The sequence below is a fragment of the Procambarus clarkii genome, chromosome 60 (genome assembly GCF_040958095.1).
Source record: "Procambarus clarkii isolate CNS0578487 chromosome 60, FALCON_Pclarkii_2.0, whole genome shotgun sequence".
Classification (NCBI taxonomy): Eukaryota; Metazoa; Arthropoda; class Malacostraca; order Decapoda; family Cambaridae; genus Procambarus; species Procambarus clarkii.
Genome location: NC_091209.1, coordinates 9897827 through 9919950, shown reverse-complemented (window position 1 = coordinate 9919950; position 22124 = coordinate 9897827). Strand labels below are relative to the sequence as shown.

General features: G+C 48.6%; 1 protein-coding gene across 7 annotated transcripts in view; it reads left to right on the top strand.

Annotated features, from left to right (window-relative positions):
- The window catches only part of Pka-C1 (Protein kinase, cAMP-dependent, catalytic subunit 1), an 894574-nt gene that overhangs the window by 119862 nt on the left and 752588 nt on the right, over positions 1-22124 (top strand). For 5 of the 7 annotated variants that reach the window (XM_069307459.1, XM_069307458.1, XM_069307455.1 and 2 more), the window contains exon 1: positions 8872-9133. The exons of the other annotated variants lie outside the window; for them this stretch is intronic. In XM_069307459.1, the coding sequence (XP_069163560.1) occupies positions 8887-9133 (247 nt within the window). In that variant the 5' untranslated portion in view covers positions 8872-8886. Of the gene's footprint in view, positions 1-8871; positions 9134-22124 lie in introns of those variants that run through there. 7 annotated transcript variants of the gene reach the window in all.

The following is a 22124-nucleotide window of genomic DNA, read 5'->3' as shown; positions in this document are numbered from 1 at the left end:
GACAGACACGTTACACGTTACTTGAGACAGGCACGTGACACGTTACCTGAGACAGACACGTGACACGTTACCTGAGACAGACACGTGACACGTTACCTGAGACAGGCACGTGACACGTTACCTGAGACAGACACGTGACACGTTACCTGAGACAGGCACGTGACACGTTACCTGAGACAGGCACGTGACACGTTACCTGAGACAGACACGTTACACGTTACTTGAGACAGGCACGTGACACGTTACCTGAGACAGACACGTGACACGTTACCTGAGACAGACACGTGACACGTTACCTGAGACAGGCACGTGACACGTTACCTAAGACAGGCACGTGACACGTTACCTGAGACAGACACGTTACACGTTACTTGAGACAGGCACGTGACACGTTACCTGAGACAGACACGTGACACGTTACCTGAGACAGACACGTGACACGTTACCTGAGACAGACACGTTACACGTTAACCACCAGTATACTCCCACCTGCCACCACCAGTATACCCCCACCTGCCACCACCAGTATACTCCCACCTGCCACCACCAGTATACCCCCACCTGCCACCACCAGTATACTCCCACCTGCCACCGCCAGTATACTCCCACCTGCCACCACCAGTATACTCCCACCTGCCACCACCAGTATACTCCCACCTGCCACCACCAGTATACTCCCACCTGCCACCACCAGTATACTCCCACCTGCCACCACCAGTATACCCCCACCTGCCACCACCAGTATACTCCCACCTGCTACCACCAGTATACTCCCACCTGCCACCACCAGTATACTCCCACCTGCCACCACCAGTATACTCCCACCTGCCACCACCAGTATACCCCCACCTGCCACCACCAGTATACTCCCACCTGCCACCACCAGTATACTCCCACCTGCCACCACCAGTATACTCCCACCTGCCACCACCAGTATACTCCCACCTGCCACCACCAGTATACTCCCACCTGCCACCACCAGTATACTCCCACCTGCCACCACCAGTATACTCCCACCTGCCACCACCAGTATACCCCCACCTGCCACCACCAGTATACCCCCACCTGCCACCACCAGTATACTCCCACCTGCCACCACCAGTATACTCCTACCTGCCACCACCAGTATACTCCCACCTGCCACCACCAGTATACCCCCACCTGCCACCACCAGTATACTCCCACCTGCCACCACCAGTATACCCCCACCTGCCACCACCAGTATACTCCCACCTGCCACCACCAGTATACTCCTACCTGCCACCACCAGTATACTCCCACCTGCCACCACCAGTATACTCCCACCTGCCACCACCAGTATACTCCCACCTGCCACCACCAGTATACTCCCACATGCCACCACCAGTATACTCCCACCTGCCACCACCAGTATACCCCCACCTGCCACCACCAGTATACTCCCACCTGCCACCACCAGTATACCCCCACCTGCCACCACCAGTATACTCCCACCTGCCACCACCAGTATACCCCCACCTGCCACCACCAGTATAATCCAACCTGCCACCACCAGTATACTCCCACCTGCACCACCAGTATACCCCCACCTGCCACCACCAGTATACCCCCACCTGCCACCACCAGTTTACCCCCACCTGCCACCACCAGTGTACTCCCACCTGCCACCACCAGTATACTCCCACCTGCCACCACCAGTATACTCCCACCTGCCACCACCAGTATACTCCCACCTGCCACCACCAGTATACCCCCACCTGCCACCACCAGTATACTCCCACCTGCCACCACCAGTATACCCCCACCGGCCACCACCAGTATACTCCCACCTGCCACCACCAGTATACCCCCACCTGCCACCACCAGTATACCCCAACCTGCCACCACCAGTATACTCCCACCTGCCACCACCAGTATACTCCCACCTGCCACCACCAGTATACTCCCACCTGCCACCACCAGTATACTCCCACCTGCCACCACCAGTATACTCCCACCTGCCACCACCAGTATAGCCTAACCTGCCACCACCAGTATACCCCCACCTGCCACCACCAGTATACCCCCACCTGCCACCACCAGTACACCCCCACCTGCCACCACCAGTATACCCCCACCTGCCACCACCAGTATACTCCCACCTGCCACCACCAGTATACCCCCACCTGCCACCACCAGTATACTCCCACCAGCCACCACTAGTATACCCCCACCTGCCACCACCAGTATACTCCCACCTGCCACCACCAGTATACCCCCACCTGCCACCACCAGTATACTCCCACCTGCCACCACCAGTATACCCCCACCTGCCACCACCAGTATACTCCCACCAGCCACCACTAGTATACCCCCACCTGCCACCACCAGTATACTCCCACCTGCCACCACCAGTATACCCCCACCTGCCACCACCAGTATACTCCCACCTGCCACCACCAGTATACCCCCACCTGCCACCACCAGTATACCCCCACCTGCCACCACCAGTATACCCCCACCTGCCGCCATCAGTATACTCCCACCTGCCACCACCAGTATACTCCCACCTGCCACCACCAGTATACTCCCACCTGCCAGAAGGCACAGTTCCATTCGGTGCCGTGGAGGGGGGGCCAACAGGTGGGTGGGGGTGTACACTCTGCCAGGTGAGGACAGTAGGGGGGGGGGGACCAACAGGTGGGTGGGGGTGTACACTGTGCCAGGTGAGGACAGTAGGGGGGGGGGACCAACAGGTGGGTGGGGGTGTACACTGTGCCAGGTGAGGACAGTAGGGGGGGGGACCAACAGGTGGGTGGGGGTGTACACTGTGCCAGGTGAGGACAGTAGGGGGGGGGCCAACAGGTGGGTGGGGGTGTACAGTGAGCCAGGTGAGGACAGTAGGGGGGACCAACAGGTGGGTGGGGGTGTACAGTGAGCCAGGTGAGGACACACACATGGTACACACAGCTGTGTGCCAGCCTCACGTCACACAGTGGGAAGAAGCTGTACAGCTCTCACGGAGAGTGAAGCTGTCCGCGCCAACCCCACTACACAATTTATAGTCCTTGCATGAAGCTCAGAAGCTGCCTGAGGGGCTTGTGGCCATACTATATAATTATAATGCCGGGAGGAGCACGACTGTATGAGGTCATTATGCAGGTGCCACCACAAAACATGCAGCGGGTGTGAGTTGTGGCCCCCGGAGGGTGCCAAGTGCCTCCTCCCCTCGCCTCTACAGGGCCATTGTCTGCCTCTGGCGGTGAAGGTGCCGTCTACCGTTCACCCACAGCCAACACCTCTATATACCTCTCACAAGCGACGCACCTCTATAATGCTGGTAATGGTCACCTCTTGTGAGCTTGCGAGCTCGTCGGGCGGTGTGTGTGTGTGTGTGGGGCGTCGCCCCCCACACACACACACCTCACGGAGGCTCCTGATGGTAATATGTAAAAATAAATGTGGTTGACAAAATGTGGAAAGCTGGTAGAGGCGGTATATCGGGACTAGCGACGTGCCAGCAGTACTTGTTCAAAACTGAAGGCTCAGTAGTTGTTGGGTTAGCGGGCTGTGTACCTGCGTGCCGGAGTCACCTGTTCATTAGCCTGTGTTCTCGAGTGTGTGTCGGCGGCTGGTCAAGTGAGGCATAGAGACGCAGGTGATCGTCTGTGACTCTTGGACAATTGGATTCCAAACTGAGAAGTATAAGATTGTTCGTTCCTTGTCGTCCTTGTCGTCCTGTCTAACGTTGACGGGAGACAAGGCCACAACACAACCTCATTCACTGTGTGTTCTGTACTGAATAAATTATAACCAGAAATCATGAGCGGTCTGAGACGCAGCTGCCAAAGACAAGGGTTAAGGAATGAGTGACTCGAGAAGTATACTCCCAGTATATAGAAGTATAAAACAAAGAGTCACCTCGTTATACACGGAGAGTATGACGGACCCAGCGGGTCACACGGAGAGTATGACGGACCCAGCGGGTCACACGGAGAGTATGACGGACCCAGCGGGTCACACGGAGAGTATGACGGACCCAGCGGGTCACACGGAGAGTATGACGGACCCAGCGGGACACACGGAGAGTATGACGGACCCAGCGGGTCACACGGAGAGTATGACGGACCCAGCGGGACACACGGAGAGTATGACGGACCCAGCACTCAAGCGCCTTACCCTCCGAGTGTAAGCTCCCGTAGGGTAGTGACCCAAAATAGAAACTAAAGACCAATAAATAAACAATAATCTAGAAAACAGGTGCCTAGCAAGAGGGACTGAGCCTCAACACTACGGCTCTAATATGTGGGACAGGTCCCAAGAGAGGCTCTAATATGTGGGGCAGGTCTCAAGAGAGGCTCTAATATGTGGGGCAGGTCTCAAGAGAGGCTCTAATATGTGGGACAGGTCTCAAGAGAGGCTCTAATATGTGGGACAGGTCTCAAGAGAGGCTCTAATATGTGGGACAGGTCTCAAGAGAGGCTCTGATGTGTGGGACAGGTCTCAAGAGAGGCTCTGATGTGTGGGACAGGTCTCAAGAGAGGCTCTGATGTGTGGACAGGTCTCAAGAGAGGCTCCTCTTTATCTCACAAATCGGTGATACACACACAATAAAAATTAGCTATAAATAGGTGAAAATGTATGTATATATAATATAATTGGGTGCGTACTCCGCCCTATAAGGGTCATTAATAACCAGACTCGTAGGGTAAATTAAGTCAAAGTGACATCTTTGAGTGTAGACAGTGTTATTGTAGTAATGGATACCATTATAGAGCACCAAGGACACTACCAGCGCTGGAGACGAACCATAAATATATAATGGTTCGTCTAATATAATGGTTCATTAATATATAATGTAGACCCGAGTTATATCCAGCACATCTGCGCCTGCGCGGTACACAAGTAATTGTCTACTCATCCGGGGACATTTATTGACCAGTAAAGTTAGAGAATATAGAAAATGGGAGGTCTGTTAACTGTTGGAAGTTTGTTTGTAGGAACTGACGGATGCAGCGGGTGACACGGAGATTGTGACGGATGCAGCGGGTGACACGGAGATTGTGACGGATGCAGCGGGTGACACGGAGATTGTGACGGATGCAGCGGGTGACACGGAGATTGTGACGGATGCAGCGGGTGACACGGAGATTGTGACGGATGCAGTGGGTGACACGGAGATTGTGACGGATGCAGTGGATGACACGGAGATTGTGACGGATGCAGTGGGTGACACGGAGATTGTGACGGATGCAGTGGGTGACACGGAGATTGTGATAGATGCAGTGGGTGACACGGAGATTGTGACGGATGCAGTGGGTGACAGGGAGATTATGACGGATGCAGTGGGTGACACGGACATTATGACGGTTGCAGTGGGTGACACGGAGATTGTGACGGGTGACACGGAGAGTATGACGGATGCAGCGGATGACACGGAGAGTATGACGGATGCAGCGGGTGACACGGAGAGTATGACGGATGCAGCGGATGACACGGAGAGTATGACGGATGCAGCGGATGACACGGAGAGTATGACGGATGCAGCGGATGACACGGAGAGTATGACGGATGCAGTGGGTGACACGGAGAGTATGACGGATGCAGTGGGTGACACGGAGAGTATGACGGATGCAGCGGGTGACACGGAGAGTATGACGGATGCAGCGGATGACACGGAAGGACCCAGCTTAGACTAACTCAAGCAAGCACGGGACCCCTGAGAGGTTTGTGACGAATAAAGCAAGCAAGCAAGCAAGTAAGACAAGTCAAACATTCCGAAGTAAGGTGTCTTTGAAAGCTGAGAAGAGCTCAACTTGTTTCTTTAAGAAAGACAGCAACATAAGACTGTTGTTGTTGGCGATTGAGGAGACGAGGACGATCAACTCGAGGTATAGATTGACTAAGATGCCGAATCAAAACAATGAAAACAAATCTTCAAGAATTTCATACGTGAATTAAAGTGCATTTCTGGGTCAAGAAAAAAAAGTTGAAAAAAATAAATAAAGGATTTTTTTATATATAAAATCAAAGATCTTATTAAACTGATTTCTTACATGTAAATGATGTTACTTGATCAAATTACCCAAACAAAGGGATTAACACGAGCCTAATAAATCAATTGAGTGTGTCAGTAAAAGCGAACGATATATTTCTTATATTTTATTAAACAATTGGTCATTTAAGTTACAGTGGTTTGAAGGAAAAAGTGTTTGAGCCCAAGCTTGGTGTGACAAGTGCTCGGGGGTAGAGGGGAAACTACTCCAGAAAACAGAAGGTAATTACTAAAGAAAACGTGAAGCGGAAGAGCTACACCTGGCAAGGTCTTGTGTCTATTCTGCTTCTCCTCCTCCACTTGTCTACTCTCCTCCTCCTTCACCTGTCTACTCTCCTTTTGTCTACTACCCTCGTCCTCCACCTGTCTACTCTCCTCCTGTCCTCGTCCTCCACCTGTCTACTCTCCCCCTGTCTACTACCCTCGTCCTCCACCTGTCTACTCTCCCCCTGTCTACTACCCTCGTCCTCCACCTGTCTACTCTCCCCCTGTCTACTACCCTCGTCCTCCACCTGTCTACTCTCCCCCTGTCTACTACCCTCGTCCTCCACCTGTCTACTCTCCTCCTGCCCTCGTCCTCCACCTGTCAACTCTCCCCCTGTCCTCGTCCTCCACCTGTCTACTCTCCCCCTGTCTACTACCCTCGTCCTCCACCTGTCTATTCCCTTTATTTGCTTACTTGCCCACTTAACAATCTACTCCGTATGTATTCTATTCTTATTTTATGCTATTTTTTATTTACCTCTTTACTGCCCTTTATTCTTTTCTTTATTTAATTGTCTCGTTACCTCGTGGCTTCTGTTGTATAATTCTTCACATTATTATTATCTGTTCCGTTCATTTATTTCCTGTTTACACATATTTACTCTTAATCTATATTATTGTGAGGGATTGGTAGCCTCGCGCCTCTCCTCATTCTTTATCAGGGTTGCAGGGGTTTTCTCATTCTTTATCAGGGTTGCAGGGGTTTTCTCATTCTTTATCAGGGTTGCAGGGGTTTTCTCATTCTTTATCAGGGTTGCAGGGGTTTTCTCATTCTTTATCAGAGTTGCAGGGGTTTTCTCATTCTTTATCAGGGTTGCAGGGGTTTTCTCATTCTTTATCAGAGTTGCAGGGGTTTTCTCATTCTTTATCAGGGTTGCAGGGGTTTTCTCATTCTTTATCAGGGTTGCAGGGGTTTTCTCATTCTTTATCAGGGTTGCAGGGGTTTTCTCATTCTTTATCAGAGTTGCAGGGGTTTTCTCATTCTTTATCAGAGTTGCAGGGGTTTTCTCATTCTTTATCAGGGTTGCAGGGGTTTTCTCATTCTTTATCAGAGTTGCAGGGGTTTTCTCATTCTTTATCAGGGTTGCAGGGATTTTCTCATTCTTTATCAGGGTTGCAGGGATTTTCTCATTCTTTATCAGGGTTGCAGGGGTTGTCTCATTCTTTATCTGGGTTGCAGGGATTTTCTCATTCTTTATCAGGGTTGCAGAGGTTGTCTCATTCATTATATATTATCGTTACTCAGGCACCTGTATCTCTTGCCTCTGGGGCCCATCTTCTTAGTGGGTTTCTCTCCCGTCTTCCTCTTTATTGACTTCATTTATTCACTTGTTATTTGGTAATTGTGACAGGTTGTGGGACCTCACCTGACGCATAACAACCTCGTTAATTTGTTATAACTATCCATTGCTCTCAAATTGCGTCCACTTCCCCCGCTGCTTTGTGTTCACCTGGCTTCGTTTCCGCCCGGGGTTCGAACCCTTTGCCAATAATAACACAAGGAGCTATATACCTTGACTACCCCCCCTCCCCCCCCAGAGTTGGATTAAAGACTGTTTTTTTTATTTGATTTCCTGCATTTCGGAGTGATAGAGAATTTTTTTTTGGGGGGGTTGGTTGGTGGTGTTGGTGGAGTGTTGGTGGGGGTGTGTTGGTGGGGGTGTGTTGCCGGGGAGGAGGTATATAGGCTTGTGATCCTTGGTTGACCTACAATTGAAGTATCGGGCAAGTTGCTTGTACCCCCCCCTCTCTCCTCCTTCCCCTCCTCCTCCAACCGAACTGTTGACTGATCCTTCCGCCCCCCCCCCTTCCTCCCCTCCCACTCCCCCAAACACCTTCCCCTCAGCTTTACCTCAATATTCTCCCACTAACACCTTCCCCCGCCCCCCCCCCCCACCTGCACCCGCCTTCTCTGTACACATACGTATACACACACACACACACACACACACACACACACACACACACACACACACACACACACACACACACACACCAAAGAGCCAGAGCTCAACCCCCGCAAGCACAATTAGGTGAGTACACACACGCACCAGTTGATCAATATACCAATCGATTGACAGTTGAGAGGCGGGATCAAAGAACCAGAGCTCAACTCCCCCCAAGCACAACTAGGTGAGTACACACACGCACAGATACGTTCCCACACACGCGCGTGCGCCCTCATTTCTGCCATCCCAGCAGTGTTGTCTCACGGTATTAGTAGCTGTGTCCTCTTTCACCTGCCCCCCCCCCTCCTCCCTCCCCCTCCCCCCTCACCCCTCACCCCCTCCCCCATCACCCCCCCCCCCCTCACCCTGACTCCCCGTGCCTCATTCTCCTCATACCTCTCTAGTTTCCTCGTGTGTATTTTTGATTTGTTTAACTAGCCGCTAATTTTGCTGCGTTTCACCTCCTTGAAACTTTAAGGCATCTAGCGGGGGCGTTTAGCGCCGGCCACACCCACTTGCTGCACCCCTCCCCCTGCACCACCCCTGCACCTCCTCCTTGACCGCCCTCTTGTGGTGTATGTGTGTAGCCAGCTGCAGCAGTAGCCAGTGGTGGGGGGAGTAGCCACTGGTCGGGGGGGGTAGTAGCCAGTGGTGGGGGCCATGTACCGACTCAGTTCCCTGCGCCGCCACTTGGACAGCAAGACCAACCAGTACCCTCGTAGAGACCGTGACAAGCCCATGGGGCAGGAACTGAGTGCGGCGCGAGGTCCGCGTCCCCCGCCGCAGGAGGCCGAGGGCGGCGGGGCCGGGCCTCGTCTCGAGGACGAGGACGAGCTCCTCTCCCGATATTCATCGAGGAACAGGATACTCCCTACCCGCCAAGACCGAGATGACGCCGCTTGTTCAGGTGAGCTACAACCCTATGGATGTCAACACTGGTTGATTGATTGATTAAGGCACCCCAGGAGGTGGCACGGGCATGAATAGCCCGCTGGTGATAGATGTTTGGAGTGAATGTGGTGTTTGGTGGTGTAACATCTTAAAGTGTTTGGAGCTGGGGGTCAACACACTGGTGTATCCGGCTATATAGAGAGGTGCACAGGGTCGTTGCTGGATATAGGCTTTAGCTGAGGCGGTCACTTTACGAGAGTGGTGTGGGCCATAGGGAAGATAGTCTGGGCACCGCCACTTCAGAGGGAGTGTGTCGTAACTATCACTACCACCTGTGGTAGGCCTGGTCGAGAACCGGGCCGCGGGGATACTAAAAGCCCCGAAATCATCTCAAGATAACCTCAAGATAACCAACTCTACAAACAAGTTGAGAGAGTGAGTTCAGAGAGGCAGAAGTAGAGGTGGATGTGTAGGCTGTGACAGATGCAGGGGTAGAGGTGTGTGTGTGTGTGTGTGTGTGTGTGTGTGTGTGTGTGTGTGTGTGTGTGTGTGTGTGTGTGTGTGTGTGTGTGTGTGTGTGTGTGATAGGGTTGTAAGGTGCCGAAATATAGTAGAGCAGAGAGGGCAGTAAGGTCTGATGGAGAGGTCTGCAAGGTCTATAAGGAAGGTCTGCAGGAAGGAGCAGGGATGTAAACAGAGGGAAGACATACGTGGAAGTATAGAGGGACACTATAGATGCACGTCAGGTGGGATAGAGAAAACTGTAGGATGTGGTCCAGTCAAACAGAAAACTATGTCACAAATCTTTATTATAATGATACAAATTTCTGTAACACGACTGTAAACTGGGGGCGCACGCTGCTGTACACTACGGAGCGAGCGGCTGTTGAATGGAGAATAGAATTATAGGATTGGGGCAGCTATTATTGTTAACATCTGTATTGACAACAATGAATTACAATTTTGCCTAATCTGAGGATTTCAATTAAGTCTTATGAAAGTGAGGATAATGCTGGTATTCACTGTCACACAGGACAGAGGGTCATACACAAGACAATAGGTCTAAACTGTAGGCTGAAGCACACATATATATCATGGTTACAATCAATGTTTTAATGTACGAATATGTAAATCCAACTTTCTATTGTGCACTGCCACACAAGGACAGGGATGGGTTCATAAGTGATGCAGCTTAAAAATAATATAAATAAAATTGTTCTTCATTCTTTAAAATGGACAAGCATATTTTAGATAAATTGTTAGGATGTCATTCAGTACACCAGATTCAATGAAATGGTTACACAGTTGGTGGTACAATAAGAGAAAAGAAGGGAGTACCACCTCTGGCTGGAAGAAGGGGGACCCATAGCCTCGGAGGAAACCACACATAACGCATTGGAGGGAATGTAGGTCCCCTCCAATACAGTTTCTGTGTGCTTTTCTCCTACCACCCCCTTCCTTTTTTTTTTTTTTTTTTTTTTTTTTTTTTGCTTTATTGTGTATTTAAAGGTTACAAAACATACAAGACAAATGCCTAAAGGTTATGGATCTCTTGAAGCTCCTCCGCTTCTGGACAGGAACCGAGGACGCAGCAAGCATTTCCCCTCTGGATCGCCACACTGAGGCGCTGAAACAAAAAACTGGAAGCCCTTGGGTCTCTGGTGACGGCAATGAGCTTGGAACCCAATTCCTTGAGAAATCCCAAGGCACTCTTGCCCCCAGGGGCCATGCGTCTCAGACGCTATGGGAACAAAGAGGTATTGACCTTCCAGTCATCTGTACTTGAGTAAGTTTGCTGTTTCCCTGTGGTTGGCCGCCCCACCTGCTTGATCAGCTCCGAAGTGTACATAGGTGTCAGCCAGGGTGGATACACATGTGTAGTCCCACACCAACTGTCTACCCTCCTTCCATGAGTATATGGTGATGCCATCAGGGCGAAGTGCGGGGAAATCCGGGTTTTGGACCCCTAGGATGCGAGGTTCTCTTTCCGCTGGGCACCCAGCTGAGACGAGGCTTCTCTTGATGATGTCATTGACCTCGTTGTGTCTTGCATGCCAGCCCTTTGTGCTTCCGCAATGCAACCCATGCAGTCCGTATTGGTCTGCTTCCACCCTGTTGCAAATACACTTGTATTCAGTGTGAATTGGGGCACCAAGGTGGAGGGCCACTGCTACACGAAGGGATTCTGGATCTAGACGCGTGCCATTTGTTGACATGGGTACTGCCAGGAGGAAGTCTCCTGCATGGGGGGCAGGCACTGCTCTGAGGCGGGCTTTCTCCTTGTCTGATGTTGCGGCGCTGAGCATGGCATCAGCTACTTTTTCCACTAGAGGGTGGTCCCAGCCGGACTGTTTGTGTTGTTTTGTTGGCTCTATAATGGTTGCTGGGGCTGCATGAGCATTCAGTGAAAGTAGGATCGTGTATTCCTGCTGAATCTCTCAGGGTTGCAGGTAAGATATCTCTGACGAAGTCGTGCGATGCGTGGGAGGAGGAAAGGAAGGCTGGTTGAGCAATTTGGGAGGCTGTGCGAAAAGGTACAAAGGTCTTTTGGTCTTTTGGTCTTTCTTCCTCAAAGAAAGGTCTTTTGATCCCAGTCCAAAAGGAGAAAAGCGAAAAGCAACAGAAGAATCCATGGTTCAATCAGGAATGTAAGGTAGCGAAGCAATTGAGTAAACGAACATGGAGAAACTACAGGAATATCAGAACACCGGAGAGCAGGGAGAGATACCAGAGGGCAAGGAATGAGTACATCAGAGTGAGGAGGGAAGCAGAGAGACTGTTTGAAAATGACATCGCGAGTAAAGCCAAGACTCAACCAAAGCTGCTCCACAGCCACATCAGGAGGAAAACAGCAGTGAAGGAACAAGTGATGAAACTGAGAAAAGGGGAGAATAGATACACAGAGAATGACAAGGAGGTGTGTGAAGAACTCAACAAGAGGTTCAAGGAGGTCTTCACAATAGTTCAAGGAGAAGCCCCTGCGCTAAATGAGGAGGAGGCAAACCAAGCAACCTTGGAGGATTTTGACCTCACCAGTGATGAGGTCAAAAGGAATCTGATGGCGCTGAATGTGACAAAAGCTGTTGAGCCTGACGGAATCTCACTGTGGATACGAAAGAAAGGTGCAGAAGCACTAAGTGTGCCACTCTCTATGGTGTATAACAGGTCACTGGAAACAGGAGACCTTCCAGAAAGCTGGAAAACAGCTAATGTAGTCCTAATGTACAAAAAGGGTGACAGGCAAGAGGCACTGAACTACTGGTCAGTTTCCCTAACTTGTATACCATGCAAGGTGATGGAGAAGATCGTGAGGAAAAGGCTCGTAGAGCATCTGGAGGGAAAGAGCTTTGTAACACCACCAACATGGGTTCAGAGATTATAAATGGGTTCAGAGATGGTAAATCGTGCCTCATAGGGTTAATAGAATTCTATGACCACGCAACAAAAATTAGGCAGGAAAGAGAAGGGTGGGCAAACTGCATTTTCTTGGACTGTCAGTAAGCTTTTGACACAGTACCCTATAAAAGGCTGTTACGAAGGTTAGAGCAACAACCAGGAGTAAAAGGGAAGGTGCTCCAGTGGATAATGGAGTATCTAAGCAACAGGAAGCAGCGAGTAACTGTGAGGGTGGAGGCATCAGAGTGGCGAGATGTCACCAGCGGAGTCCCACAGGGCTCTGTACTTGAACCCATCCTGTTTCTAATAAATGTAAACGATCTTCCAGAGGGTATAGACTCATTCCTCTCAATGTTTGCTAATGATACAAAAATTATGAGAAGAATCAAGACAGATGATGATAGACAGAGACTACAGGACGACCTGGACAAACTGGAGGAATGGTCTAGAACATGTCTGCTAAAGTTCAACTCAGGAAAGTGTAAGGTGATGAAATTAGGCGAAGGGAGCAGGAGGCTGAACACAAGGTACCATCTGGGAGGTGAAACCCTGCAAGAGTCAAATAGAGAGAAAGATCTGGGGGTTGATATCACACCGAACCCGTCCCCAGAGGCCTAAATCAAAAGGATATCATCAGCGACATATGCTAGACTGGCCAATATAAGAAATGCCTTTCAAACTTGTGTAAGGAATCGTTCAGGACCCTGTATACCACTTATGTCAGACCAATCCTGGAATATGCAGCTCCAGCTTGGAGTCCATACCTAGTTAAACACAACACAAAGTTAGAGAAGATCTAGCGGTATGCCACCAGACTTGTCCCGGAACTGAGAGGTATTAGCTACGAGGAAAGGCTAAAGGAGCTGAACCTCACATCCATAGAAGACAGAAGAGTAAGGGAGACATGATAACCACCTACAAAATTCTCAGGGGAATTGATAGGGTGGACAAAGACAAACTCTTTAGCATGGGCGGAACACGAACAAGGGGACACAGGTGGAAGCTGAGTACCCAAATGAGCCACAGAGACATCAGAAACAACTTTTTCAGTGTCAGAGTAGTTAGTAAATGGAATGCATTAGGCAGTGATGTGGTGGAGGCTGACTCCATACACAGTTTCAAATGTTGATATGATAAGAGTCCAGTAGGCTCAGGAATCTGTACACCAGTTGATTGACAGTTTAGAGGCAGGACCAAAGAGCCAAAGCTCAACCCCCGCAAGCACAACTAGGTGAGTACAACTAGGTGAGTAATAGGCCAGCAGGTCAAAAATCTTGTACGGTTTCACATTCAACAATATAGTGTTCTAGTAAATGCATTAAAGGTTTGTCACAGAGTTTACAATCTGAATATTCTGGTAGTGGTTCAGCCTCACTAACCTGCCAGATGTGTCTATAACCAAGGCGAATTACCGCAATCATCACATCACATTGCCTGGTCCGGTTACTGTGCTGACCATACAAATAACTGTTATTACAAAAGTTATCATAGCTTTTAATGCTGCAGCTTTCAGGTCTCTGGCCATTTCTTAGTCCTTCTAAATTTGAAGTAATTTCTTTAATTTATACGTTTCTAATAATTACATTATATAGTCCAAAGTCATAACCAGGATATAGGCTGAGGCACAGAGGGTGTAGGGCAGGGTGTACAAGGCCATATAAGATTTGTTTGTTCTTGTTCATATATTTTGTATTTGGCCATTTTCTTTTGCTTTTACACGTTGATTCAGGAATGTAGTTTAGGTCAATTGTGGCTTTACCTGTGCCTGAAGTCACACGCAGGCGCCTCTAACCCGTGACTCGCCAAGTTGTCTTGCCGGAGCGTCTATATCTCCTCATAACACCCTTGTCGGCACAAGGTGGTGCAGGATAATACTCTTATAATACTCTTTATATACCTTTCCACTGTCACAAGTCACAATACCTTAATAGTTAACGTCGATATCATCCCACCATCTCCTTCGACCTGATATGCAATGTTCCTACTGACGCAACCCGTTCTCGCACTTTCTTACAGTCAATATTGACTTATTAAATAAGTGCATATGTGACATACTAATTTATTGTGAATATTTTAGTTTACCTTGAAAAGCTTCAAAGAAAACACCGACCTTACCTAACTTTCTTAGTATGTTAAGATAAGCATCTTATTGCTTCGTAATTACAATTATTACTTATCCAATTATAGGTATAGATACATAGTTGCAGCGTTACAGTACAAACATTCTGTTAGATTTAAAGAACGAGGTAGTACAATACAATACATACAATACGTATATTGTTCCATGCAAGATTCTTTAGGTCAGTAATCTCAAGACTACTCTACACTCTAGTTTGCATATTATATCTGAAAACCCAAGATCTAGAAACACAATTAAAATCAGATTAAAAGTAACTTAATCAAAGATATTTTTAAACAATAAATTCATGATGAGTGTCTTAATTCATTATATCGAACTGCAGATTAATAAACAAGATGCGTCACCACACAAGACAGTGAGGACACTACAACTGACTGCCTCCTGATAATCACACAACATCTAAGTTTGGGAACCATGAAATAAGTCACCTTAACGTCCACTCACCAAGTGTCTGACTAAGTTGAATAGAGAGAGTGAGGTATCTGCAGTTGACACTAATCTTTTCCTTAACGAGGCAATTTGAATGGTCGATGCTTGTGACGTTTGAAAATGGTATCCAGGTGTGATGGGATCTGTGGCAGACACAAGTTTTAAGTCTTCCTCCCCCTGGAAGACCCCAAAGGCCGCCCCACCCAAGGGAGGTGAGCTCCTGGTGGGTCAAGAGTCTTACCCCTGACCCACAAGGGTCTCACCCCTGACCCACAAGGGCTCCCCGACACTGTGGACGCCCCGGTGGGCTGCGTGACAGAGACTATCAACACTGGGACTCACAGGTGACAAATGGCTGCTGGTGTTTGAGGCATGTTGGTGTGCGACAACTGTTGTGTTTGACTCTCTCTTCCTAGGAGCTCCTGCCTTAGGGCCCCATCTCGTAGCTATTAAATATTTGATATATTTATTTCTCTGTACGTTGTAGTAGTTTATGGTATATACATCTACTCTTCAAGCTGTGTCTGTATACCGTCCTTTACTGTGCTCTCTATGTTTTTCATGCTATTGTCCTTCTCTTTGCCTCCAGACACCGCCTGTTGAAACATGGGCTAATTCTCCTCTTGATTTCCTTTTATCTCCCTCAGTGGTTACCTTGAGGTTACCTTGAGGTGCTTCCGGGGCTTAGCGTCCCCGCGGCCCGGTCGTCGACCAGGCCTCCTGGTGGTATAACCTTCATTCAGCTTTGTTTTGGTCGCTACTCAGTCTATCATGTCTTCTTCGTGTTGGTTATCCTCACTTTGCTTCCCTATACTATTCCCTCCAGGAATTCTCTCACTTTCTCGTATTTCCTTTTCTGTGATGTTAGCTGCATATTGTCTTTCTTGAGGGTTTGTGTGTGGCCATTATTGTCAGTATGTATTCCAAGACTACAACACTTGTCCCTGCTCCTGTGGTGTTGCTCCGTGCGTCCCTCACATGTTGCGTCCCTCACATGTTGCGTCCCTCACATGTTGCGTCCCTCACATGTTGCGTCCCTCACATGTTGCGTCCCTCACATGTTGCGTCCCTCACATGTTGCGTCCCTCACATGTTGCGTCCCCCTCACATGTTGCGTCCCCTCACATGTTGCATCCTTCACATGTTGCGTCCCTCACATGTTGCGTCCCTCACATGTTGCGTCCCCCTCACATGTTGCGTCCCCTCACATGTTGCATCCTTCACATGTTGCGTCCCTCACATGTTGCGTCCCTCACATGTTGCTTCAGGAAAATAATATTGCTCAACATCAGCAAAGAAAAGAAGAATAAATAACAAATATCGATTGATTTTAGGAGCAGCTACAGTCGGGTGTGGCTCTACCGGGTCGGGTGTGGCTCTACCGGGTCGTGTGTGGCTCTACCGGGTCGTGTGTGGCTCTACCGGGTCGGGTGTGGCTCTACCGGGTCGGGTGTGGCTCTACCGGGTCGGGTGTGGCTCTACCGGGTCGGGTGTGGCTCTACCGGGTCGTGTGTGGCTCTACCGGGTCGGGTGTGGCTCAGTACCGGGTCGGGTGTGGCTCAGTACCGGGTCGAGTGTGGCTCAGTACCGGGTCGAGTGTGGCTCAGTACCGGGTCGGGTGTGGCTCAGTAAAGGGTCGGGTGTGGCTCAGTACCGGGTCGGGTGTGGCTCAGTACCGGGTCGGGTGTGGCTCAGTACCGGGTCGGGTGTGGCTCAGTACCGGGTCGGGTGTGGCTCAGTACCGGGTCGAGTGTGGCTCAGTACCGGGTCGGGTGTGGCTCAGTACCGGGTCGGGTGTGGCTCAGTACCGGGTCGGGTGTGGCTCAGTATCGGGTCGGGTGTGGCTCAGTACCGGGTCGGGTGTGGCTCAGTACCGGGTCGGGTGTGGCTCAGTACCGGGTCGAGTGTGGCTCAGTACCGGGTCGGGTGTGGCTCAGTACCGGGTCGGGTGTGGCTCAGTACCGGGTCGGGTGTGGCTCAGTACCGGGTCGGGTGTGGCTCAGTACCGGGTCGGGTGTGGCTCAGTACCGGGTCGGGTGTGGCTCAGTATCGGGTCGGGTTGAGCGGAAGAAAGTTAGAGGCATCGGGCGGCGGCGGCGCCAATATCGGGTCACCGGAGATGGGGAAGACTGCCGCCTGCCCTGACAACCTGTATTGTGTACTCACCTAGTTGTATTCCCCTAGTTGTGATTGCGGGGGTTGAGCTTTGTCTCTTTGCTCCCGCCTCTCAACCGTCAATCAACTATCTGTAACAAGGACGGGAGAAATGGCCCTCTTTTGTCCACTATCCCGCCCTTGGTTAACTATTCTAGAGTCCTCCCCCCCCCTAGAGTCCCTACTGCAACCTACCTACTTCAACACCTTGCCACCTAGGTATTTGATTACCTAGGTACTACACCACAACCCGTTCTCGCACTTTCGTATAGTCAATATTGATTTATTAAATACGTGCATATGTGACATACTAAACATACTAGTTTACCTTGAAAAGCTTCATAGAAAACACCGACCTTACCTAACCTTCTTAGTATGTTAAGATAAGCATCTTATTGCTTCGTAATTACAATTATTACTTAACCTATTATAGGTATAGGTTAAGTAATAATTGTACCTATTATAGGTATAGGTTAAGTAATACTTAACCTATTATAGGTATAGGTTAAGTAATAATTGTAATAACGAAGCAATAAGATGCTTATCTTAACATACTAAGAAGGTTAGGTAAGGTCGGTGTTTTCTATGAAGCTTTTCAAGGTAAACTAGCATGTTTAATATGTCACATATGCACGTATTTAATAAGTCAATATTGACTGTAAGAAAGTGCGAGAACGGGTTGCCGGAGGACAGGTTGGGCCAATATACAAGAATATGCCCAACGTCTGCGGTTTGTTATGTTCTTTAGTGGTTGTGATAATGTTCTTGTGTGTACAGTGTCAAGAACACTCTTGTGCTTCTTTCTCAAATATACACTAGAAGGTGTGACGTCATGAAGTAGAGTTGAACGTTGCTGATTGATGACGTCATATTGGATGAACATATGACTCGGTGACGTCATTGATTATTGAATCGGTGACGTCATGGACCTGTGCATATGACGAGATATGTGCTTTAAATATTATCCAGAGAGAGAGAGACAGACAGACAGAGAAAATGAGAGAAAGAGAGAGAGAGAGACAGAGACAGAGACAGAGACAGAGAGAGAGACAGAGGCAGAGAGAGGCTATTTAAAAAACAAACAGTCCAAGTATTAAAGAGTCTATAAGAGTTGCCAGATCCTCAATATATGTTTACTGTGTTGTGGTATTGTCTGGGTGCTGAGACACTAATGAGATGAGCCATTGTCTTGTGCCGTCTGATACAAAACCCTTGACAAAAGACACCATTGTTCACCTACTAATTAACCTGCCAGTAGATTAGACGCTCATCAGGAAACAGTTAATGATTGAACAAGAGTAGTTGGCTGGTTATTCAAGAGGTATTCCCTACTGGGATTAATTTGCAGGCCACAGGCTTACTTTTATTGATTTATTTATTTTCATTTATATTGATTTGATTTTATTGATGAATTTTGTATTTGAATTGAGTGTGTGTGTGTGTACTCAACTAGTTGTGCTTGCGGGGGTTGAGCTCTTGCTCTTTAGTCCCGTCAATCAACTGGTATACAGGTTCCTGAGCCTACTGGGCTCTATCATATCTACATTTGAAACTGTGTATGGAGTCAGCCTCCGCCACATCACTGACTAGTGCATTCCACCTGACAACTACTCCGACACTGAAAAAGTTCTTCCCACTGTCTCTGTGGCTCATTTGGGTACTCAGTTTCCAACTTTGTCCACTTGTTCTCGTCCCACCATTGTTAACAATTTATCTATATCTACCCTGTCGATTCCTCTTAGAATTTTGTAGGTAGTGATCATGTCTCCCAGAGCTCTCCCGACTTATAGCGTCGTGAGGTGCATTCCACACAGCCACTCCTCTTAACTCATGCCTCTTAGTTCTGGGACTAGCCTAGTGGCATACTTCTAAACTTTTTCCAGCTTCGTCTTGTGCTTGACAAGGTACGGGCTCCATGCTGAGGCCGCATACTCCAGGATTGGTCTTACATATGTGGTGTACAAGATTCTGAATGATTCCTTGCACAGGTTCCTGAAGGCTGTTCTGATGTTAGCCAGTCTCGCATATGCCGCAAATGTTATTCTTTTATGTGGGCTTCAGGAGACAGGTTTGGCGTGATATCAACTCCTAGATCTTTCTCTCTTTCCGTTTCATGAAGGACTTCATCTCCCATTAGGTATCCTGTGTCTGACCTCCTGTTTCCACTGCCCCGTTTCATGACCTTACATTTACTCGGGTTGAACTTTAATAGCCATTTGTTGGATCATTACATTGTCTAGGTCATCTTATAGCCTCCTACTATCATCCTCAGTTTCAATTCTCTTCATATTTTTTGCATCATCAGCAAACAATGAGAGGAACGAGTCTTCCCTCTGGGAGATCATTTACATATATCAAAAGCAATATCAATCCAAGGACTGACCCCTGCGGGACTCCACTGGTGACGTCTCGCCAATCTGAGACCTCGCTCCTCACAGTGACTCGCTGTGTTCTGTTGCTTAGGTACTCCCTTATCCAATGGAGTACCTTCCCTTTCACTCCTACCTGCATCTCCAGCTTGTGCACTAGGTTCCTACGTGGTACTGTGTCAAAGGCTTTCTGGCAATCCAAAAATATGCAGTCTGCCCACCCCTCTCTTTCTTGCCTGATTTTTGTTGTCTGGTCGTAGAGTTCAGTTAATCCTGTGAGGCAGGGCTTACCATCCCTGAACCCATGTTGATGCTGTGTTACAAAGTTCTTTCGCTCCAGATGTTCCACAAGCTTTTTTCGCACGATTTTCTCCATCAACTTGCATGGTATACAGGTTATGGACACTGGCCTGTAGTTCAGTGCCTCCTGTCTATCACCCTTCTTGTATATCGGGACTACGTTAGCCAGCTTCCAAATTTTTGGCAGTTCACCTGTTACCAGTGATTTGTTGTACACTGGAGAGTGGCAGGCACAGTGCTTCTGCTCCTGTGTGTGCGTGTGTGTGTACTTACCTAATTGTACTTGCGGGGGTTGAGCTCTGGCTCTTTGGTCCCGCCTCGCAACGGTCAATCAACTAATGTACAGGTTCCTGAGCCTACTGGGCTCTATCATATCTACACTTGAAACTGTGTATGGAGTCAGCCTCCACCACATCACTTCCTAATGCATTCCATTTGTCAACCACTCTGACACTGAAAAAATTCTTTCTAACGTCTCTATAGCTCATTTGGACACTCAATTTCCACCTGTGTCCCCTAGTGCGTGTGACCCTTGTGTTAAAAAGTCTGTCTTTATCTACCCTATCAATTCCTCTGAGAATCTTGTATGTGGTGATCATGTCCCCTTCTAACTCATCTGTCTCCCAGTGACGTGAGGTTTAATTCCCGTAGTCTCTCCTCGTAGCTCATACCTCTCAGTTCGGGTACAAGTCTGGTGGCAAACCTTTGAACCTTTTCCAGTTTAGTCTTATGCTTGACTAGATATGGACTCCATGCTGGAGCCGCATACTCCAGGATTGGTCTGACATATTTGGTATATAATGTTCTGAAAGATTCCTTACACGAGTTTCTGAAGGTCGTTCTTATGTTAGTCAACCTGGCATATGCCGCTGATGTTATCCTCCTGATATGAGCTTCAGGGGACAGGTCTGGCGTGATATCGACCCCCAGGTCTTTCTCTCTCTCTGACTCTTGAAGTTGTTCATCTCCCAAATGATACCTTGTATCTGGTCTCCTGCTCCCTACACCTATCTTCATTACATTACATTTGCTTGGGTTAAACTCTAACAACCATTTGCTCGACCATTCCTGCAGCTTGTCCAGGTCTTTTTGAAGCTTTAAGCTGTCCTCTGTCTTAATCCTTCTCATAATTTTGGCGTCGTCAGCAAACATTGAGAGGAATGAGTCTATACCCTCTGGGAGATCATTTACATATATCAGAAACAGGATAGGTCGGAGTACAGAGCCCTGTGGGACTCCACTGGTGACTTCACGCCATTCTGAGGTCTCACCCCTCACTATAACTCTCTGCTTCCTATTGCTTAGGTATTCCCTTATCCACTGGAGCGCCCTACCAGTTACTCCTGCCTGTTTCTCCAGCTTATGCATCAGCCTTTTATGGGGTACTGTGTCAAAGGCTTTCCGACAGTCCAAAAAAATGCAGTCCGCCCATCCTTCTCATTCTTGCTTAATCTTTGTCACCTGATCGTAAAATTCTATTAAGCCTGTAAGGCAAGATTTACCCTCCTTGAACCCATGTTGATGGGGTGTCACGAAGTCCCTTCTCTCCAGATGTGTTACTAGGTTTTTCTCACAATCTTCTCCTTCACCTTGCATGGTATACAAGTCAAGGACACTGGCTTGTAGTTCAGTTTCTCTTGTCTGTCGCCCTCTTTGTATATTGGGACTACATTAGCCGTCTTCCATATTTCTGGTAGGTCTCCCGTTTCCAGTGACCTACTGTACACTATGGAGAGTGGCAAACAAAGTGCTTCTGCACACTCTTTTAATACCCATGGTGAGATTCCGTCCGGCCCAACAGCCTTTCTCACGTCCAGCTCCAATAGATGCCTCTTGACCTCATCTTTTGTAATTTCGAACCCTTCCAAGGTCGCCTGGTTTGCTGCCACCTCTCCTAGCGCTGCGACATCTCCCTGTTCTATTGTAAAGACCTCCTGGAACCTTTCGTTGAGTTCTTCACACACCTCTTTGTCATTCTCTGTGTACCTGTCCTCGCCCACCCTAAGTTTCATCACCTGTTCCTTCACTGTTGTCTTCCTCCTGATGTGACTGTAGTAGCTTTGGTTCGGTCTTGACTTTATTAGCTATATCATTTTCATACCTTTTCTCAGCTGCTCTTCTCACACTAACATACTCGTTCCTGGTTCTCTGGTATCTCTCTCTACTTTCTGGTGTTCTGTTATTACGGAAGTTCCTCCATGCCCTTTTGTTCAGCTCCT